Source organism: Megascapheus bottae, chromosome 14 (genome assembly GCF_031878675.1).
Source record: "Megascapheus bottae isolate mThoBot1 chromosome 14, mThoBot2.hap1, whole genome shotgun sequence".
In the NCBI taxonomy this organism is placed as follows: Eukaryota; Metazoa; Chordata; class Mammalia; order Rodentia; family Geomyidae; genus Megascapheus; species Megascapheus bottae.
Window position 1 is genome coordinate 4,886,998 of NC_143522.1, and position 19,577 is coordinate 4,906,574.

The 19,577-nt window shown below is 41.8% G+C and overlaps 1 protein-coding gene across 1 annotated transcript in view; it reads left to right on the forward strand.

The window, feature by feature from the left end:
• Mthfd1 (methylenetetrahydrofolate dehydrogenase, cyclohydrolase and formyltetrahydrofolate synthetase 1) overlaps positions 1-19,577 on the forward strand; it is a 66,324-nt gene that overhangs the window by 1,634 nt on the left and 45,113 nt on the right. Inside the window, exons 2-5 of the mRNA XM_090344259.1 lie at positions 8,467-8,551; positions 16,508-16,567; positions 16,936-16,989; positions 19,171-19,307. Coding sequence (XP_090200385.1) covers positions 8,467-8,551; positions 16,508-16,567; positions 16,936-16,989; positions 19,171-19,307 — 336 coding nt within the window. The remainder of the gene's footprint in view (positions 1-8,466; positions 8,552-16,507; positions 16,568-16,935; positions 16,990-19,170; positions 19,308-19,577) is intronic.

The window sequence follows — 19,577 nt, forward strand, 5'->3', positions numbered from 1 at the left end:
AGCCTTGAGCTAAAGAGTTCAGGGATAGCACCGAGGCCCGGAGTTTAAGCCCTATGGCCGACCAAAAACAAACAAATAAAAGAATTAGTATTAACAAAAATCCCTAATTTAGTATCGTTTTGCCTATTAGCCTCTAGATTGTTCATCCTACACTTGTGCTTTGAAGTCTTTGAATAATTTGTTATTTGATCTGGTTTCCAACTTCCTCCTGTGTTTTGTTTTCTAAGTGTATGCATGTAACCTGTGTGTCTCTGTGAAATATGCAGTATTTTTCAGTGTCTAGCACACTTCACTTAAGCATAATATTCCAGGTTGTCAATCTATGTTATGATAGTATCTCCCTTTTTAGGTCACATAAAATCCATAGTATATAAGTGTACATTTTCTTTATCCTGTTGTAAATGATGCAGCAGTGAACACAGGAGCTCATGTATCTTCACCAAGTGCTGATTTTTGCTTCCTTTGTCTTCTGTGGTCCACCTATTTGTCTTTCTTTTTTTTTTTTTTTTTTTTTTTTTTTTTTTTTTGTGGGTTATGGGGCTTGAACTCTGAGCCTGGGCTCTGTCCCTGAGTTCTTCAGCTCAAGGCTACCACCCTACCCCTTTCCGGTTTTCTAGAGATTAATTGGAGATAAGGGTCTCACAATCCTCAGATCTGAGCCTTCTGAATAGCTAGGATTACAGGTGTGAGCCACTGCACCCAGCTGTTTTTCATTTCTTAATAGTCCTCCATGCTGTGTTCTTCAGTGGCCTCTCTAATTTACATTTCTGCCAACTGCACACCAATGTTCCCCTCTCCCATGATGTCAATATTTGTTATCACTTGTCCTTTTGATAATCGCCATCCTAAGCGATTTGTAGTCTCATAAATGGTTATAGTTTGCTTTTCTCAGATGACTAGCAGCGTTGAGCATGTTTTCATATACCTGTTAGCCATTTTTATACTTTTGTCTGGGTCTTTTTCAACATGTTGCTTACTAGATTGTGTTTGTTTGTAACTTTTTTTTTCCCCCTCAGTACCGGGAATTAAACTCAAGAGTCTCACACGTGCTAGGTAGGCATTCTTATCACATCTTTAGCCCCCTTTTTACCTTGGTTGTTTTTTTTTTCTTTTTTTTTCCCCCCAATCCTGGGGCTTAAACTCAGGGCTTGGGCATTGAGCTTCTTTTTGCTGAAGGCTAGCACTCTACCACATGAGCCACAGCACCACTTCTGGCTTTTTCTGTTTATGTGGTACTGAGGAGCCGAACTCAGGGCTTCATGCCTGCTAGGTAATCTCTCTACCACTAAGACACATCCCCAGCCATCTTGGTCTTTTTGGGGGGGCCTGGGTCCTGCCCCTGAGCTCTTTAGTGCAGGGCTACTGCCCTGCCTTTGAGCCACAGTCCCACTTCCTGTTTTCTAGTGATTAACTGGGGATAAGAGTCTCTCAGCTTTGTATTGCCCAGGATGGCTTTGAACCGAGATCCTCAGATCTCAGCCTCCTGAGTAGCTAGGATTATAGGTGTGAACTACTGCGTCTGGCTCCATCTTGGTCATTTTATTTGTTTGTTTGCCGGTCCTAGGGCTTAAACTCAGGGCCTAGGCATTGTCCTTGAGCTTTCTCAGGGCTAGCATTCTACCACTTGAGCTACAGCACCACTTCAGGCTTTTTCTGTGTATGTGGTACCAAGGAATTAAACCCAGGGCTTCCTGCATGCTAGCAAGCACTTTACCACTAGGCCACACTCCTGGCCCACCGTGGTTATTTTTGAGATGATGTCTTGCTTTATCCTGTGGCTGGCTTGGGCTTTGGTCCTTCTACATGTGCTTCCCTGTGTTGCTACAAAGGACTAACATGTGCCACTGCACCCTGCCATGATGCTTTCCCTGTAGTTGGGACAAAATGTGCCTTAGTGTACCTAGCCATTGGTGAGAGGGAGTCTTGTACGCTTTCATGATCTGGCTGGCTTTCAATACCACCCCCTGATCTTTGTCTCCTAACTAGCTAGGATTACTTTCTGGAGCCACCACACTTAGCTTACAAAATGTATTTATTTTGGTGCTGGTTTTGGGGCCACCTATGCCCAGCTCCCCCTCCTTTTTTTTTTTAATAGGGTCTTGTTATTCATCCTAGGCAAGCAAGCCTGAGTTTCACCATCCTCCTACTTCACCTCTTAGCTATGTATCCATCAGAGAAGTATATATTACGATGGTCCACTAAAGCACATATGCAGTTTGTAGCAGTACTATTAAAACTGCTCAAATCTGGAAACCCACATGTCCACAAATAAGCAATATATGCACAATAGCATGTACTACAGAGAATCAATAGACTATATCTGCAGACAGCCCTGGATAATCTCATAAACCCAAAGATGATTAAAAGAAGCCAGGCAAGAACATGTTTTCTCTCATATGCAGAAGTCAGATCTAAAATACAGTGGGATATACAGGACTCTAGGCATTCACCTGCAGTGAGACCAAAGGAGAATACTGTCAGTGGAGGAACACAAAGACGCAATGCCTCTGTGCCTCTAATCACATAAAATAATACGTATTGAAATGAATTTCAGGAAATGGAAACAAAATTTTCTTTTTTTTTTCCTTGTCTTTTTTGTCTGTCTTTTGGGGGAGGGTAGGAGGTAGGAGGAGCATAGAAATGGAAAAACAAAGGGTGGATAAATACAGCAGTGGTACTCAATAGACTCTGTTAAAAATGAACATACAGTATGTGGACGGGGATGGGAGGGGAAACTTACCTATACTGCCTGCAGACTTAGTATGATGTAACCTTCACTTTGGGTATTGGTATTATTTTACTGGTCATTGTTGACCAGTAAGTCTGAAGTCTTGCTACATTTAATTTTCCTTTTGAGGCTTTTCTCCTGTGTGTGTGTGTGTGTGTGTGTGTGTGTGTGTGTCTGTCTGTCTGTTTGTGTGTGCCTGTGTGTGTGTCTTTGTGTGTGTTATGGGGCTTGATCTGGGTGCTGTCCCTGAGCTGTTTTGCTCAAGGCTAAAACTCTACCCCTTTGACCCACAGCACTACTTCTGGTTTCCTGGTGGTTTGTAGATAAGGATCTCCTGGACTTCCCTGCAGAGGGCTGGCTTGAATCTTGATCCTCAGGTCTCAGCCTCCTGTTTTTCCCGTCTAAGAGATGGCTTAGGCTTACACATTTCCTGTGGGTGATGCCTTGTAAGGCATGTGTGGCTGTTTCTTGGAGTCAGAATCAGTTCTGATGGCTAAATCATGGTTAGATAATTTGCCAGTGGGGAGATTAATTCTGGATGCAAGACCCTGGCTGGCAGATTCTTTGGCAACAGCTCTCCTTTGCTGCTATATCCAGCTACCCTCTTGTTTTAGGACTCTGACTCGTAACAAAAAAAAGTGGCCTAGAAGCCAAATGTTTTAGTTTGTTTGACTTTAGAGAATTATTTTTAAAAATTTGATTCCTTGGGCCGGGAGTTTGGACTAGTGGTTAAAGTGCCTGCCTAGCATGCACGAAGACCCGGGTTCGATTCCTTGGTGCCACATACATACAAAAAAGCCAGAAGTGGTGCTGAGGCTCAAGTGGTAGAGCTCTAGCCTTGAGAAAGTCCAAGGACAGCGCTCAGGCCCTGGGCTCAAGCCCAGGACTGGCAAAAAAAAAAATTTTTTTTTTGATTACTTTTCTGCACATTTATGTCTCTAATTATGCATAAGAATCTGGATGCCTAAGCCGCCTGTGGTGCGGTGGCTCATGCCTGTAATCCTAGCTACTCTGAAGCCAAGATCTGAGAATCAAGGTTCAAAGCCAGCCCAGACTCTTATCTCCAATTACCTCTAGCAAATGGGAAGTGGAGCTGAAGAGCTCAGGGACAGCACCCAGGCTGAGTTCAAGCCCTGTGATTCACAAAAAACAAAAAAATCTGGATGCCTGACTTCGAAAGTCAATGGGAAATTTAGTAGTACTTTCCTCTGTATTTGAGTTTTGGGGGTCTTTTTTCATAGTAATTCAAGTTTGTTGTATGTATTTGTTTAGCTTCAAATGTACTCTGTATTTATTTGTTTGTTTTTGGTGCAGGTACTGGGACTTGAACTCTGGACCTGGGCACTATGCTTTAGTTTTTTTGCTTATGCTGACAGTACCATTTGAACTAAACCATTGAACTACCGTTTGAACTCTATTTCTGACTTTTTGCTGGTTAATAAGAGTCTCAAGGACTTTCCTGCCCAGACTGGCTTTGAACTTTGATCTTCAAATATCAGATTTGAGTCCCCAGTCTTCTGCATTCTTCCTCCTCTTCTTCTTCTGCTACTTCTGCTGCTTCTGCTGCTTCTTCTTTTTTCTCTTGCTAGTCCTGGGGCTTGAACTCAGTGCCTAGGCACTGTCTTTGAGCTTTCTCAAGGCTAGAGCTCTACTACTTGAGCCACAGGACCACTTCCAGCTTTTTCTATGTACACGATACCAAGGAATTGAACGCAGTTTCATGCATGCTAGGCAAGCACTCTACCACTAAGCACACTCCCTGCCTTGCATTATTTTTTATGTTTTGTTAAGAATTACGTAGATTTAGAGGTTTTAAAAAATATTTTGTGAGGGCCGGGAGTTTGGCCTAGTGGTTAAAGTGCTTGCCTAGCATGCATGAAGACCCGATTCCTTGGTACCCCACATACATAGCAAAAAGCTGGAAGTGGTGCTGAGGCTCAAGTGGTAGAGTGCTATACTTGAGAATGTCCAAAGACAGTGTTCAAGCCCTGAGCCCAAGCCAAGAACTGGCAAATAAATAAATGATATATATATAAATAAATAATATATATTTTTATATATAGTGCCATAAATTGGGCTTGAATTCATGGCCTCTAGCTTTCGTTTAGTTTTTCCCATTCAGCCTTTTCCACTCATGGCTGGTGTTCTGCCACTTGAGCTCTACTTGGCTCTTGGCTAGTTAGTTGGAGACAAGACTGGATACGAGACAGGGAATGATAGAATGCTTGCCTAGCATGCATGAAGCCCTGGGTTCAATTCTTTAGTACCATATAAACAAAAAAAGGGAAACATATTAACTATGTCACTATAACATACAACTATAATATTTCTTTAAGCTTTCATGTATTTGAAGTATCTGTTAAATTAATAAATATTTGGGTTACATTGTCATTCCTAGTGTAACTATTCTCATAATAGCAATACTATTACCAATTGACTCTTTGTATGCTAATATGATGTAGCTTTTTGCTATATTAGTGGTACATGAAAATAATTAGGTTTCTTTTAAGCAGGTAATTTGTCTTTCAGGTTGATTTAAATGACTAGGAATTTGAAATATGTAGTTCTTAAAACACTAGATGGCCTCACAATCACATTTATTTTTACAAAGAACTACATGTTAACCTTTTTTTTTTTAAATAGTATATAATCCTAGCACATAGAAAACTGAGGCAAGAAGATCAAAAGTTTGAGGCCAACTATCTAGATGGCCTTGTCTCAAAACCAAATTGAAGTGCTTCTTTTTCTTTTGTGCCAATTCTGGGGCTTGAACTGGGCACTGGCCCTTAAGTGTTTTGTTGAAGTCTGTTTGTTTTTTTTACCACTTGAACTACTGCTTCTCTTCTGGCTGCTTGGTAGTTAATTGGAGATAAGAGTCTCACAGACTTTCGTGCCCAGGCTGGGTTTGATCCTCAATCCTCAGCTCTCAGCCTCTTGAATAGCTAAGATTTACAAGCCAGTGGTGCCCACCTAAAATTGAAGGTTTTTCTTTTTGGCATATTAAAGTTATAATTAGCAAATGAAATAAAACTATATGTGAAGAAAATAAGACAAAAATATTTGTGGTGTTTTTTATTGTTAAATTTTTGTAAGAGGGGGGAGGGAAATGGGGACCAAGACATGAGAAAGAGTATCAATGTATGTGAAGTAATGCACCTTCTATCTGGTGAATATAATGTAACCCTTCTATTAATTACAATAAAAAATATATGGAAAAACTTTTGTAAGAATAGGGCTGGGACTTTGGCCTCATGGTAGAGTGTCTGCCTAGGATGCACGACGACCTGGGTTTGATTCCTTGGTACTACATATATAGAAAAAGCTGTAAGTGGGGCTGGAGCTCTAGCCTTGAAAAAGCCCAAGGGCAGTGTGCAGGTCCTGAGTTCAAACCCCAGGACTGGCAATAAATAAATAAAAATGTATAAGAATAATTGTAGCTTTTTGAGAGACTGACAGTGTAAGATTACCATTCAAGACCAGCCAAGGTTAGGAAAGTTACAAGACCCTGGGTTTCTACCTCCTAAGTACCTAGAATTACCAAATAGGCTTTTTTTTTGGGGGGGGGTGAGTCGTGGGGCTTGAACTTGACCTGAGCATTGTCCCTGAGCTCTTCAGCTCAAGGCTACCGCCCTACCCTTGAACCAAGGTCCTTTTGTGCCTGGGCTGGCTTTGAACCTTGATCCTCAGCTCTCAGCCTCCTGAGCAGTGTGAGAGCCACCACGCCTGGCTTTTTTTTTTTTTTTTTTTTTTTTTGCCAGTCCTGGGCTTAAACTCAGGGCCTGAGCACTGTCCTTGGATTTTCTCAAGGCTAGAGCTCTACCACTTGAGCCTCAGTACCACTTCCGGCTTTTTTCTGTGTATGTGGTACCAAGGAATCGAACCCGGGTCTTCATGCATGCTAGGCAAGCACTTTAACCACTAGGCCAAACTCCCGGCCCTTTTTTTTTTTTTTTTTTTAAAGATGGGCACAGTCCCTTCGCTTTTTGACTCAAGGCTGGTTCTCTATCACTTTGGCCATACCTTCACTTCTGGCTTCATTGGAGATGAAAGTCTCATAGACTTTCTTGCCCATTCTAGCTTTAAGCTGTGATCCTTGTATCTTAGCCCCCTGAATAACTATGATTCCAGGCATGAGCTACCCAATTTCTGCTTAGCTTTCCCTGCTTGTTTTTGAGAGGAAGTCTTGCTATGAAGCCTAGGCAAGCCTAAGACCTCATAATGAGATTCTTATCTTAGTAAAAACAGCAACAAAAGACATCTCTTATTGATATTCTGGCTCTGTTGGGTAAAAGTGGCTCAGTTGTTAGCTTTAAACAAATCTAATTGGAATGACAACCCCTGCCAGGCAACTTCAAAAATAATTCTGCCACAAAAGAAAAATTTCAGTGTGATGTGACTGATCACCATCTATGATCTTTAAAAAAATATATGGGGGAGGGGTGGCACACTCAGGCTCATTTAAATGGTAGCATAGAAGTATGGAACATTTTATTCTTTGTTCTTAACCTGCTGAGCTAAAGCATTTTCCAACTGTACCACCTGTGGTACTAGATTTCCATAGCCTGCCACCTGCTGGGCCTAAGTATTATTTTTATTTGTCCCTCTCAGATGCCCGTTTATTGTGGGATCTTTAAAGCTTTGGTAAATAAATTCACTATCGCAGTATGAGCTCTCTGTGCTGTAGGATATTTGCAGTTGACAGTCTTTCCACCTCCATTTCACAACCCCCAAAAGCTGAGTCATCTGTATAAACCCATGGCATTTTTTTCTTCTTCTTCTTTTTTTTTTTTTTTGGTTGGTTATGGGGCTTGAACTCTAGGTCTGGGTGCTGTCCTTGAGTCTTCAGCTCGAGGCTCCCACACTACCTCTTGAGCCACAGCACTACTTCCTGTCTTTCTAGTGATTAATTGGAGATAAGGCTCTGAATCGTTAGTGCCTGGGCTGGCTTTGAACCTTGATCCTCAGATCTCAGCCTCCTGAGTAGTTAGAATTACAGGTGTGAGCCACCTTGCCTAGCTTCCTTTGCCATTTTTGCTTAACAAAAAGCATTTGAGGGCCGGGAGTTTGGCCTAGTGGTAGAGCACTTGCCTAGCATGTACGAAGGCCTGGGTTCAATTCCTCGGTACCACATAGAAAATAAGCCAGAAGTGGTGCCATGGCTCAAGTGGTAGAGTTCTAGCCTTGAGAAAGCCCAAGGACAGTGCTCAGACCCTGAGCTCAAGCCCTGGAGTGGCAAAAAAAAAAAAAAAAAGCTTGTATTGAATTTGGAACAGGATGCACTGATTTATCATCCAGCCTCCTTATATTATTAGCCCATGATTGTATTACTAGGGTAGGCTGAGGCATAGATATAAACTTAGCTAAGTATTAGTGGCTTACCCTTGTAATCTTCGTTACTTACAAGGCTTGAGATCTGAGGATTGCAGTTCAAAGCCAGCCTAAACAGGAAAGTCTGTGAGAATCTTATCTTCAATTAAACCACCAAAAAGAAAGGAAGTTGTGGCTCAAGTGGTAGAGCACCACCCTTGAGCAAAAGAGCTCAGGGACAGTGCTTAGTCCTTGTGTTCGAACCCCACTGACACAAAAAAGTCCATGTCAACTTGAAAATTTGGTGTGTACAATACTAGATAAGAACTATTGAGTGAAAGTTTCATTTCAGAGAGAAATACATCTGATAGTCCTCACTTACTTATGTTTGAGACATGAAGTGTTAACTTCAGCTTTCTCTTTTCTTCTAGACAAATAAGGGAGAAACTGAAGGACCAAGTCACCCAGATGAAGGAACAGGTACCCGGCTTTACACCTAGCCTGGCAATTTTGCAGGTATTGTGCTAGTTTGTTTCCATTAATATCATCCTTATGTCAGTCTGTCCCTGGTTAGAGACAATAGACTTCAGACCTCTCCCTTCTACCTCCTCCCCCCCTCCCCCTTCTTCTCTTCTTCCTTCTTTTTTGCTTTTGGGAAGCCTACAACAAGAATGGGCTTCAAAAAATGACTCACACACATCATGTGATTAGTAAAGTCAGTATAATAGTGGCTCCTTCTTGAGTGGTGGACAGCCATGGAAGGCTGAATTCATCTGAAGTTGCTAACACTTCTCCTACTCTTATTTCACGCACGTACGCACGCACGCGCGTGCGCATGTGCCAATCCTGGTGTTTGAATTCAGGGCCTGGGCACGCTCCCTTAGCTATTTCCCTCAAGGCTGGCACTCTTCCACTTGAGCTACACCTCCACAGCTTTTATCTCCTGTGAAACAGCAAAAAGCTGTTCCACTGGAGATAAAAAGCCTTTCAAATTTTTCTACCTGGACTGGCTTCAAACTAGGATCTTCAGATGTCAGCCTGCTCAGTACCTAGAATTATAGGAATGAGCCACTGGCACCAGACTCTTTTTCTTTCTTTTTTTTTGTGGGTTGAGGGGGTTGAACTTGGCCTGGGTGCTGTCCCTGAGCTCTTCAGCTCAAGGCTACTGCCCTACTCTTGAGCCAAACCCTATTTCCCCTTTTCTAGAGGTTACTTGGAGATAAGAGTCTCAGGTTCTTTTATGCCCAGGATGGCTTTGAACCTTGATTCTCAGATCTCAACATCCTGAGTAGCTAGGATTACAGGCGTGAGGCACTGCACCTGGCCGGACTTTTTTTTTTTTTGAGACAGGGTCTTGATATGTGACTTAGTCTGGCCTTGAACTCGCTGTCTCTTAGCCTCAGCTTTTAAGTGCTGACATTATAGGCATGTACTCCCATGCCTAGACATTTTTGTTTATGAAATTTAGTGAAAAGAGAAATTATAATTCTTTATTTTCTTAATGCCTTGTACAACTCTACACCATCTGGCACCATAGAAGAGCTAAATTCCCCTCCTGCACTTGCATTCTTACTGTGTGCTCCTGATGTCAGCTTCCCACACAGCTCTAGCATGACAGGCATACCATTGAGCCTAGTTATAGGTTGAGAAAGGGTATTGTGAGCTTTTCTGCCTGGTCTGAACTCAGCCTGTGGTTTTCCCAATCTCAGCCTCCCAAGTAGCTGTGATTATAGGTGTGGGCTACTGGTATCTGATCCCACCCTCGTTTTCAATGTCATTATTGTACATATTAGTGTCATTCAGTGTTCAGTATACACTGATGATGAAATCCAATTTCACTACCCTTCCGACTATGTATGAAAGAAAACATACAGTCTCTCTGTCTGGCTTATTTGATGTAATAAAATGCTCTGTAAGCTGGGTGCCAGTGGCTCACACCTGTAATCCTAGCTACTCAGGAGGCTGGGTCAAAACCAGCCTGGGTACAAAAGTACTGTGAGACTCTTATCTCCAACTAACTGCCAGGAAACTGGAAGTGGTACTGTGGATCAAAGTAGTAGAGCAGTAGCCTTGAGCTGAAGAACTCAGGGACAGCACCCAGGCCCAGAGTTCAAGCCCTACAACTGACCAAAAAAAAAGCTCTATAGTTTCATCCATTTTACTGCAAATGAATTTATTCACTTTTATGGCTGAATAATATTCCACCATTATGTGTATATACCACAAATGTTCTTTATCTGCTCATCCGTTGACTGGCACCTTGGCTAATTTCATGTCTTAGGTGTGTGTGCACGTGTACTTGCACACTCCAGTTTTGGGACTTAAGCTCAGAATCATCTACTCTTGCTTAGTTATTTTGCTCAAGGTTGGTGCCCTACCACTTGAGCCACAGCTCTGAATCTGGCTTTTTGCTGGTTTATTCGAGTTAAAAATCTCAGATTTGTTTGCTGTGGCTGGCTTTGAACCATCATCTACGAATCTCAGCCTCCTCAGTAGCTCCAAATACAGGCATGAGCCATTGGTGCCTGGAAATCTTAGCTATTTTGAATAGTGCTGCAATAAACATGAGCATGCTGGTATTAACTTTGTCTGCTGATCTTGTTTCTTGTGAATAGTTGAGTCTTGTTTCCCAGAACATTTGAAAAATATAAAAAACAATAGGTAGATACATATATATATAGATATATCTATATCTATATATATATCCAAAGAGCTTGTAAGATATAGATTAAAAAGAACTTTCTTATAGGATGATATAATGTAAATTAGTATAGCCATTATGGATGGCCTTATGGAGGTACCTCTGAAAACTTACAGATGTTTTGGAAAGGTAGTAGGATCATCCAGGAACATGGGGTATACTTTGAGGACTATTACCTTAGTTGATTTTATCTGCTAGGACAATAAAATAACTTCTAAATCAAGATGTACAGTAAGTTCTTGGTTTCTGAGACACCACTTATCTCCCTGGACCCAAACCATCTAAATGTCATAAGGCTCCACTCTTGGAGTTCTTTGTAATCTGTCTCTTTCCCCAGTCTTATAGTTCATGAGGGAATTCTTTCAAATGTATATATATCTAGCTTCTTTCCTGAACTCCAGCTTCATTTAGTAAGAAGACATTCAACAAATATTTTTACAGGACCAGGAATTTGGCCTAGTGGTAAAGTGCTTTCCTAGCATGCACAAAGACCTAGGTTCGATTTCTTGGTACTACATATATAGAAAAAGCTGCAAGTGGTGCTATGGCTCAAGTGGTAGAGTTCTAGCCTTGAGAAAGCCCAAGGCCAGTTCCCATGCCCTGAATTCAAGTCCCATAACTGGCAAAAAAAAAATATGTATATATATATGTATACACATATACACATATGTTTATAGACAGCTGAGTGTGATTGGCCCATATTTGTAAATCCTAGCTACTCAGAAGGTGGAGACCTGGAGGATTGCAATTCAAAGCCTGCCTGTGAAACTCCATCTCTTAATTAACCAGCACAATGCCAGACTAGTGTCCTGAGTGAAAAAAAATCCAAGGGAGAGCATGAGGCCCTGAGCTAAAAAAAATCAAATGGAAGTCATTCATGCTAAAGTTTCAAGTCGCCAAGGTGAAACTAAGCACGCTGACCTTCTGAAAATCGGGATTGGGAATTATAGCCACGTTTCCCAAAGTGGCCAGTTCGAATCTTTTCTCCAAAAACAGGTGACCTAAAGCACAATGATGTGTCACACTAGTTCTGATTTACATAATTTTGTCATATGACAACCCACTTGGTAATTTGGTGAAGTGTTGTTTTTTTAGTTGATTTCCAGAATGGACTTTACATGTATTGATTAGAAGCACTTTCAATATGTAAACACTGCCTCTCTCCTATGTCCTGGTCTACAAAGCAGTGACAGAATATTCCAGTCCTGTACTTTAGCCTCAGTCCTGCACTTCAGCCCCAGATACATCACTTACATAATGTGTTGTCTCTAGGGTTTTGTAACCTGGGGCGGGTGCTGCCATCTTCCTGCTCATCTGAGCCTGTCCTGACTGGTTTAGAGTTAGAGTCTGCTTCTTGTAAGTTTTTAGAATCTTTTTACCTTCCTGGTTCCTGCTGCTGCCATTCCTGGGTCCACTGCAGTCCTCTTCTCTCTGGCTTTAGGCCTCTGATCTAGACCCCTGCTTCCTGTCCTTTTGACCTGAGTAGAAGTACCTATTAACATGGAAATGTGATCACGATCCATCCAGTTATACCTGCTATACCTTTATGGAGGAAGTGGTGGTACTTACTACTTATGCTGTGCAGAATTCACTACCACTCCAAGGTGAGAGCTGACCTCATTTTGCAGTAATTGATGCTCAAAAGATCTTGGGTAGGCCGGGCTCCAGTGGCTTACTCCTATAATCCTAGCTACTCAAGAGGCTGAGATCTGAGAATCACAGTTCAAAGCCAGCCTGGGCACAAAAGTACCATGAGACTTTTATCTCCAGTTAACCACCAGAAAACCGGAAGTAGTGCTGTGGTAGAGTGCTAGCCTTGAGCAGAAGAGCTCAGGGACAGCACCCAGGCCCAAGCCCCACCACCGACCAAAAAAAAAAAAAACAGAAAAAGAAAAAAAATCTTGGGTAGCTTATCCAGCATCTGTCAAGGAGGGACTGAGTCTCAGACCTGAATCCAAACCTGGCTCCAAAACCCATTTGTTTTTCCTCGTTACTTTTCTACCTGTTAACGTGGAAAGACAAACTGCTTTAAGAAAACAAGAAAATAGTTTATTCTAAGTCAGTATGAGTGACTGTGGCTCAGAAATGCAGGCTTCTGTTTGGGTGGTGTATTTCACCTTGAGAACTTTACAGAACTTTTTTTGCATAGGTGGAGGGTTCACTTACTGGTAGGACAGGGAAGTCTATAGGATATGCCTGTACGCTTTGTGATTATTACATTCTTAGCTAGGTGTGTCAAGTTTATATTCCAAGAACCTTATCTAAATATCTAAAAGATGCTAGATAGGATTTTTGGTGTTTTAGTAAATGTAGCCATTTACCAAAGGGTCTAACCGTGACCTTTGGTAACTTTAGCTTCATTTCCATAATGAAGCTGTGCACTTAGCCATAGGCAGCAGTCTGCAGGATGCTTACACAGCTGCGGCTTCTTCGGTGAATGTCAGTCCCACATTCCTTAGCATTTTAGCAAAAGCCATCATGCAGCCAGGACGGTAGCAGATGTAAAGAAAGGATCATGCGTTCCAAGCCAGGTTAGGCTACATGGTGAGGCCCTGTCTCAAAAAATGAACAAACAACAGCAACAAGGTTTTTCAAGTTAGAATTTTTTTTTTCTTTTTAAGAATGGACAGGTATGGCTGAAGGTGTAGCTCAGCAGTTTAGCCTGCCTGCTTGTTGTGCCTGAGGACTGTAGTTCAAATTCCAGTACTACCAAATTAAAATTAAAAAAATGGACTGAGGGCCAGGAGTTTGGCCTAAGGGTAAAATACTCACCTAACAGGCAACAAAGACCCAGGTTCAATTCCTCCTATATAACATAGAAAAAAGAGCTGGAAGTGGTGCTGAGGCTCAAGTGGTAGAGCTCTAGCCTTGAGAAAGTCCAAGGACAGTGCTCAGACCTTAAGCTCAGGCCCAGGACTCCCCCCGCCCCCCCCCCCAAAATGGACTGAAAATATTTTTTATCTTTTTCACAAAAGATACAAATTAGCTGTCATATCACTTAGTTTCTAAAATATTTTGGTTATTAATATTAAAATAGCTAATGTTTTCTTTCTACCAGGAACCATTGGGAGAGTTTTGTATAGTGACTTACTTGGTTCTCACAAAACAAATGGACAAAAGCCATAAAAGTAGTAACTAGATTGACCTGAATAGCTATAAAATTAATGATAGACAAATACCTAACATATTTTGTGGCATCACACACTGGTACACTGTGGCCTTTGTCTTAAGTGCTGTCAGATTACAAAGGGTTAAAAAAGAAGTGGCTGCTATGACAGGCTTGTGGCCCACAGGGCCTAAAATATAGAAAATGCCCTGTTTAGCCCTTTCCTGAAACCATTTGCAGACTTCTATTTAACAAAGAACTGTTCACCCATTCTAGAATAGGACCTTAAAAAAAGTGATGTAATGCAGAACCACTTTGAAGAAAGAGATTAGCATTCCTGATAGAATGCTTAAGTGATATTCTTGATAAACCAAAGTGGGATTAACGTTTGTTCTGAGACACATCTTCCACCCACCACTTGACTGCCAGTCAAGAATCTAATGTTCTTTAAATGTTCATCTAGTCTATCAATTATTATATAACACTTCTTTATAAAATGCTGGAATTGTAGGTCAGTGGTCTAGCACTTGACTAGCATGCCTGAGGCCTTGGGTTCAATCTAGGAAAAAGGGGGGTGGGAAGACTCAAGTTCTTTTCAGTAAACTGTTAACATTCTAGAAGTTTCCCTTGCAATTCATATTAGCTTACAAAAGTAAGACAGCTGAAGCTGGGGTGCAGGCCCTGATCCTGGAATCTGAGGGCAGTATCTGGTAACAATGGCCCCTGGTAAGATTTACAAATACTGTGTGGGAGGCTGGCCTGCCCTGTGCTGTGCAAGGGAGTCAGGCCTCAGTTATGTCCCCAAACTCCAGGAGTTCCACTGGCCAGATCCAGCCACTGGGCCCTCTGTGCCAAAAATAGGCATGGTGATGGGCAGATAAATAACACTATTATGTGACAACAGTGGAAGACAGCACTTGAGTACACCTTCACTTTTCTTGAGGGCACACACAGGATCTTCTGGCCTAGCATGCATAAAGACCCGGGTTCAATTCCTTGGTACCACATACACAGAAAATGCCAATGTGGTGCTGTGGCTCAAGTGGTAGAGCTCTAGCCTTGAGAAAGCTGAAGGCCAGTGCTCAGGCCCTGAGTTCAAGCCCCAGGACTGGCAAAAAAAAAAAAAAATACAGATGGGTGATTGTAATAAAACAACACAAATATATTCATAATTAAGAAAGTGAGACAGTGTAATGGCATTACAGGTTCAAAAGATTTGGCTCCTACACTGACTTTTTTTGTCAGTCATGGGGTTTGAACTCTGGGTCTGGGTGCTGTCTCTGATCTCTTCAGCTCAATGCTAGCACCCTACTACTTGAGCTACAACACCACTTCTGGCTCTTTTCCTTGAGTAGTTGTTTGGGTGTTTTTTGAGTAGTTTATTGAGGATGAAAGTTTCACAGACTTCCATGCCGGGGCTGGCTTCGACTGTGAGCCTCTGATATCAGCTTTCTGAGTAGCTGGGATTCTAGGTGTGAGCCACCAGCACCCAGCTCCCTTAGCTTTTTCACTCAAGTCTGGCTCTCTACCACTAAAACTATGTACCTCTCCTTCTGGCTTTTTGCTAGTTAATTGGAGATAAGTCAGGAGGATTTATCTGCCCAGGCTAGCTTTGAACCTCTGATCTCAGCCTCCTTGGTAGGTAGGATTACAGGTGTGAGCCACCAGTGTCTGGCTCATTCCACGTTTCTTATAGGACTTTCTTAGTTTCTAGTACACGTTATAGACATCCCCATCCTTTTCTTTTTCATTTTTTGGTGGTGCTAGGAAATGAACGTTTGGCTTCAAGCTTGCTTAGGCAAGAGCTCTGCACTTTGAACCACCCCACTATTTTGCTCTGGTTGTTTTGAGACCGTTTTTCTCTGAGTTGGCCTGAACTATAATCTTCCTACTCAGGCTTCCTGCCATACCTGAGAAGAGAGGCATGTGACACCACATACAGCCTTTTCTGTTGAGATAAGACTCCTGAACTTTTTTTTTTGGCCCAGGCTGACTTAGAATTGTAGTCCTCTCAATCCTCTCAGCCTCCCTGGTAGCTTACAGGCATGTACTACAGCTCCTTCCTTTATTTTTGTGATTTTTATTTATTTTATTTAGGTTGGTCATGGATCTTGAACTCTGTGCCTGGGCATTTTCCCTGAGCTCTTCAGCTCAAGGCTAGTGCTCTACCACTTGAGCCACAGCACCACTTCCAGTTCTCTGGTGATTAATTGAAGATAAGAGTCTCACTGTCTTTAGTGCCCAGGCTGGCTTTGAACCACCATCCTTGGATCTCGGCCTCCTGAGTAGCTAGGATTACAGGTGTGAGACACCGGCGCCTGGCCTGTTTTTGTTTTTGTTTTTAATTTTTGAGACAGTCTCACCATGAAGCCAGGACAATAATCCTTAGCTCCTGGGCTCCAGTGGCCTCCCCCTAATAGCAAGGCCTGTAGACACATGCCACTTTACCAGGCTTCAGTGGGACACTGAGGAGTGCAGATATAATGCCCCTAGTTCTCATACCTCAACCCTGCCCCACCAATCTCCTTTTTCTCTTGTAAAATTTCTCTGTACCTAGAGTGGCAACAGCTCAAATGCTTCTTTTATCAAAACTAAAATTGTAAGAGCTTTTCTATATACTTTGCCTTTCCCTAATTGTCTGATTTGCATGTATTTGTTATTCTAGGTTGGCAACAGAGATGACTCCAATCTTTATATAAGTGCGAAGCTGAAGGCTGCTGAAGAGGTAAAGCCTAGCACCATGTTGCTGTCACTCTCCTCAGCACCCCAGTTTTTGACATTTACCCCTCACCCTTTGGGATCCTACCCCATAACACTTTTTTTGCCTCTAGTAGACATTAGAGTATCTGTTTTGAAGTGTTTGGTTTGCCCTGGATGCTTTCTTGGTGATTTCCTTGCTTCCAAAAGAGCTGTGGTAGTGGATATGAAATCACATTAGGAGCACAGGTGACCCAGACAGTGAATGATGAATGGGTTGAATGAGGAACTAATTCTTCTGAACACTCCCAGTTGTTTTAGTCACATCCTTAAAAGAAATGGGCCCACAACTCAGGTTGTCTCTCTGCTTACCTGTTTAAACATTCATTTTTACAGATTGGGATCAAAGCCACTCACATTAAGTTGCCAAGAACATCCACAGAATCTGAGGTGAGCCCTTATGAACTGAGAGTGGAGAGGGCAGTGGAAGTGCTGTCCAGTCTGCTTGTGGCTTTACTGGAACTTTAGGGACTGAGGTACATTTTGTAGGTTATTTTCTCTTTACCAGCTCCAGCTCTGGAAGGTGGTTGTGTATGGTGCAGTCCTTGGGTGTGAATATTGGGTACTGGAAATCAGTGCGGCACCATTTGCTTCCAGATCACCTGTGGTGTTCCTCCAAAGAGATCGCTGCTCTGTAGTTTTGGCTTCAATTTTAAAAAATTATTTATCTTCCTTATACGATGTTCAACAATAGGCAGACAAGCTGTAAAAGAGAATAAGCACAGCAAATCAGTGGTGATTATTCAGAACGATGGTTAACTGTAGGTGGGAGGTCAACTGAAGAAGGGCAGGAAGAAAAAGAACTTTCTGAAGTCATGGAAATGTTTATGCCTGTGCTATCCAGTCTGGGGAACCTCTGGACCAATGAGACTTTTGAATTTAATTAAAAGGAAATATTTGGTGGTACTGTTTTTGAATTATTCAGTCATTTCATATTGTAAGATGTAAATTAAGCAACATTTCACATAAAGGATTATTTAACACTGTTATTGAATACTTGTTCTTCCCAAGTTTTGTTCAAGAACTAATAGAATATCCTAGAGAACTGGGTTTTAGTCTTGATCTCCCTCACATGGGTTAATTTGGAAGTGACATAATTTGTAACTAACACTCTTGAGAGTTAGCAACCGTGTACAACTAACTAATGATACAGATGTTCTTCAAATAATTTTTGGCAATGAATCTCAAATACCTTTTGGAAAGAGTTTGTAAGTCATGCTGATTTATTTTATTTATCTATATATTACTTGAGTCAGGTGATTACTGTGTACCTCAGAGTGGCTTTGAACTTGCAGTCCTTCTGCCTCAGCCTCCTGAGTGCTGAAATGATTGCAGGTACACACTGCCACCCCTGGATAATTATGGTGATCTTGCTCTTGATCCTTTTGAGAGTTGAAATTTCTCCACCAGGATTCCCAGGTTTGCCATTCACTTCGATTCAGTCTGAGGAAAATCGCTTGATGTAAGCGGTGTCCATAATTCCATTCTCCACAGGGTTTGAACTTCAGAAGGCTGCACTTCAGAACCTGCTTCTTTTTTTTTCACCACAAGCTTTTCCATGGGCACCGTGGTGGAAATAAAGGCAGAAAGGACTATGTGTTACCATGATTTGGATGGTTGTGAAATGGGCTGTTGAAGTTGTTATGGTTGTTGACTTTTTCTTGGCAGATTATTTTCCAAACACCCGAGTGATTGTGTTAGTCAGCTTTTCATTGTTGACAGTTATTATTGTTCCCAAGGTAATTACCTTATGAGGAATTCAGATTTATTAGGGTTCAGGGTTTTGGAGTGTTCAATCCATGGGTTTTTTTTTGTTTTTGCTTTTGTTTTCTCCAAATTCATTTCAATCAATATTATTTTATATGATCAGAGGCCCAGAAGCATTGTGCCTTTGTGTTTCTCCCCTAAGAGCATCATCCTCTGGTCTCATTGTGTGTGAATGCTAGAGTCCTGTATCATTTATCATGGTCCAGTGTATTTTAGATCTAGCTTCTGCATATGACAGAAAATATGTGCTATTTGTCTCTCTGAGTTTCATTTACCAATACATGGTTGTTTGGCCTGTGCAATCACAAGCCCACTCAACTTCATGGTGACCAGGTGACAAGGTAGCGAGGTGTGTGGGTGGGGATTCATGTCTCCATGTCTCTCTCTTTTTTTTTTTTAATCTTTTCTTTTTTGGTACTGGGGATTGAATCTAGAATATTGTACTTGCTTGGCAAGCGCTTTGCCACTGAGCTACATCCCAGTCCTCATGTCTCAATGTCTTATTCAAAGTCATTCTCCCAGGTCTTAGTTTCCTTCCTATAGTCTCCCCTGTTTGTCAGTACTACTCAGAGGCTGGGGTCCAAAATTAAACACATGGATCATTAGAGGACATTTTGGGTCCAAACAGATATATTCTAGTTAAGACAGCATCTCTCTCAGGTTCAAGAGGAAGGTAGATTCTGACAGAACTATAATTAAATTCTTGAAGGAAAATAGAGCAATTTGGCTTTTCCTTGCAAAGTTGTTTCTTCATTGGGTGACTTTGATGTACTAAAAAATTGCATGTGGTATTATTGCTTTTAGGTTTTAAAGCATATCACGTCCTTGAATGAAGACTCCACAGTGCATGGATTCATAGTACAGCTGCCTTTAGATTCAGAGAATCCCATTAACACTGAAGTGATCATCAATGCTGTTGCACCTGAAAAGGATGTAGATGGGTAAGTGTGGCTTGGCTTTCTACATTGTCCTGTGTGGGTTTTTGTTGTTGTTGTTGTTATTTTGCCAGTCCTGGGACTTTGAACTCAGGGCCTGAGCACTGTCCCTGGGCTTTCTCAAGGCTAGAGCTCTACTACCTGAGCCACAGCATCACTTCTGGCTTTTTCTATATATGTGGTACTGAGGAATCAAACCCAAGTCTTCGTACATGCTAGGCAAGCACTCTTACTGCTAGGCAAGCACTCTTACTACTAGGCCAAACTCCCAGTCCT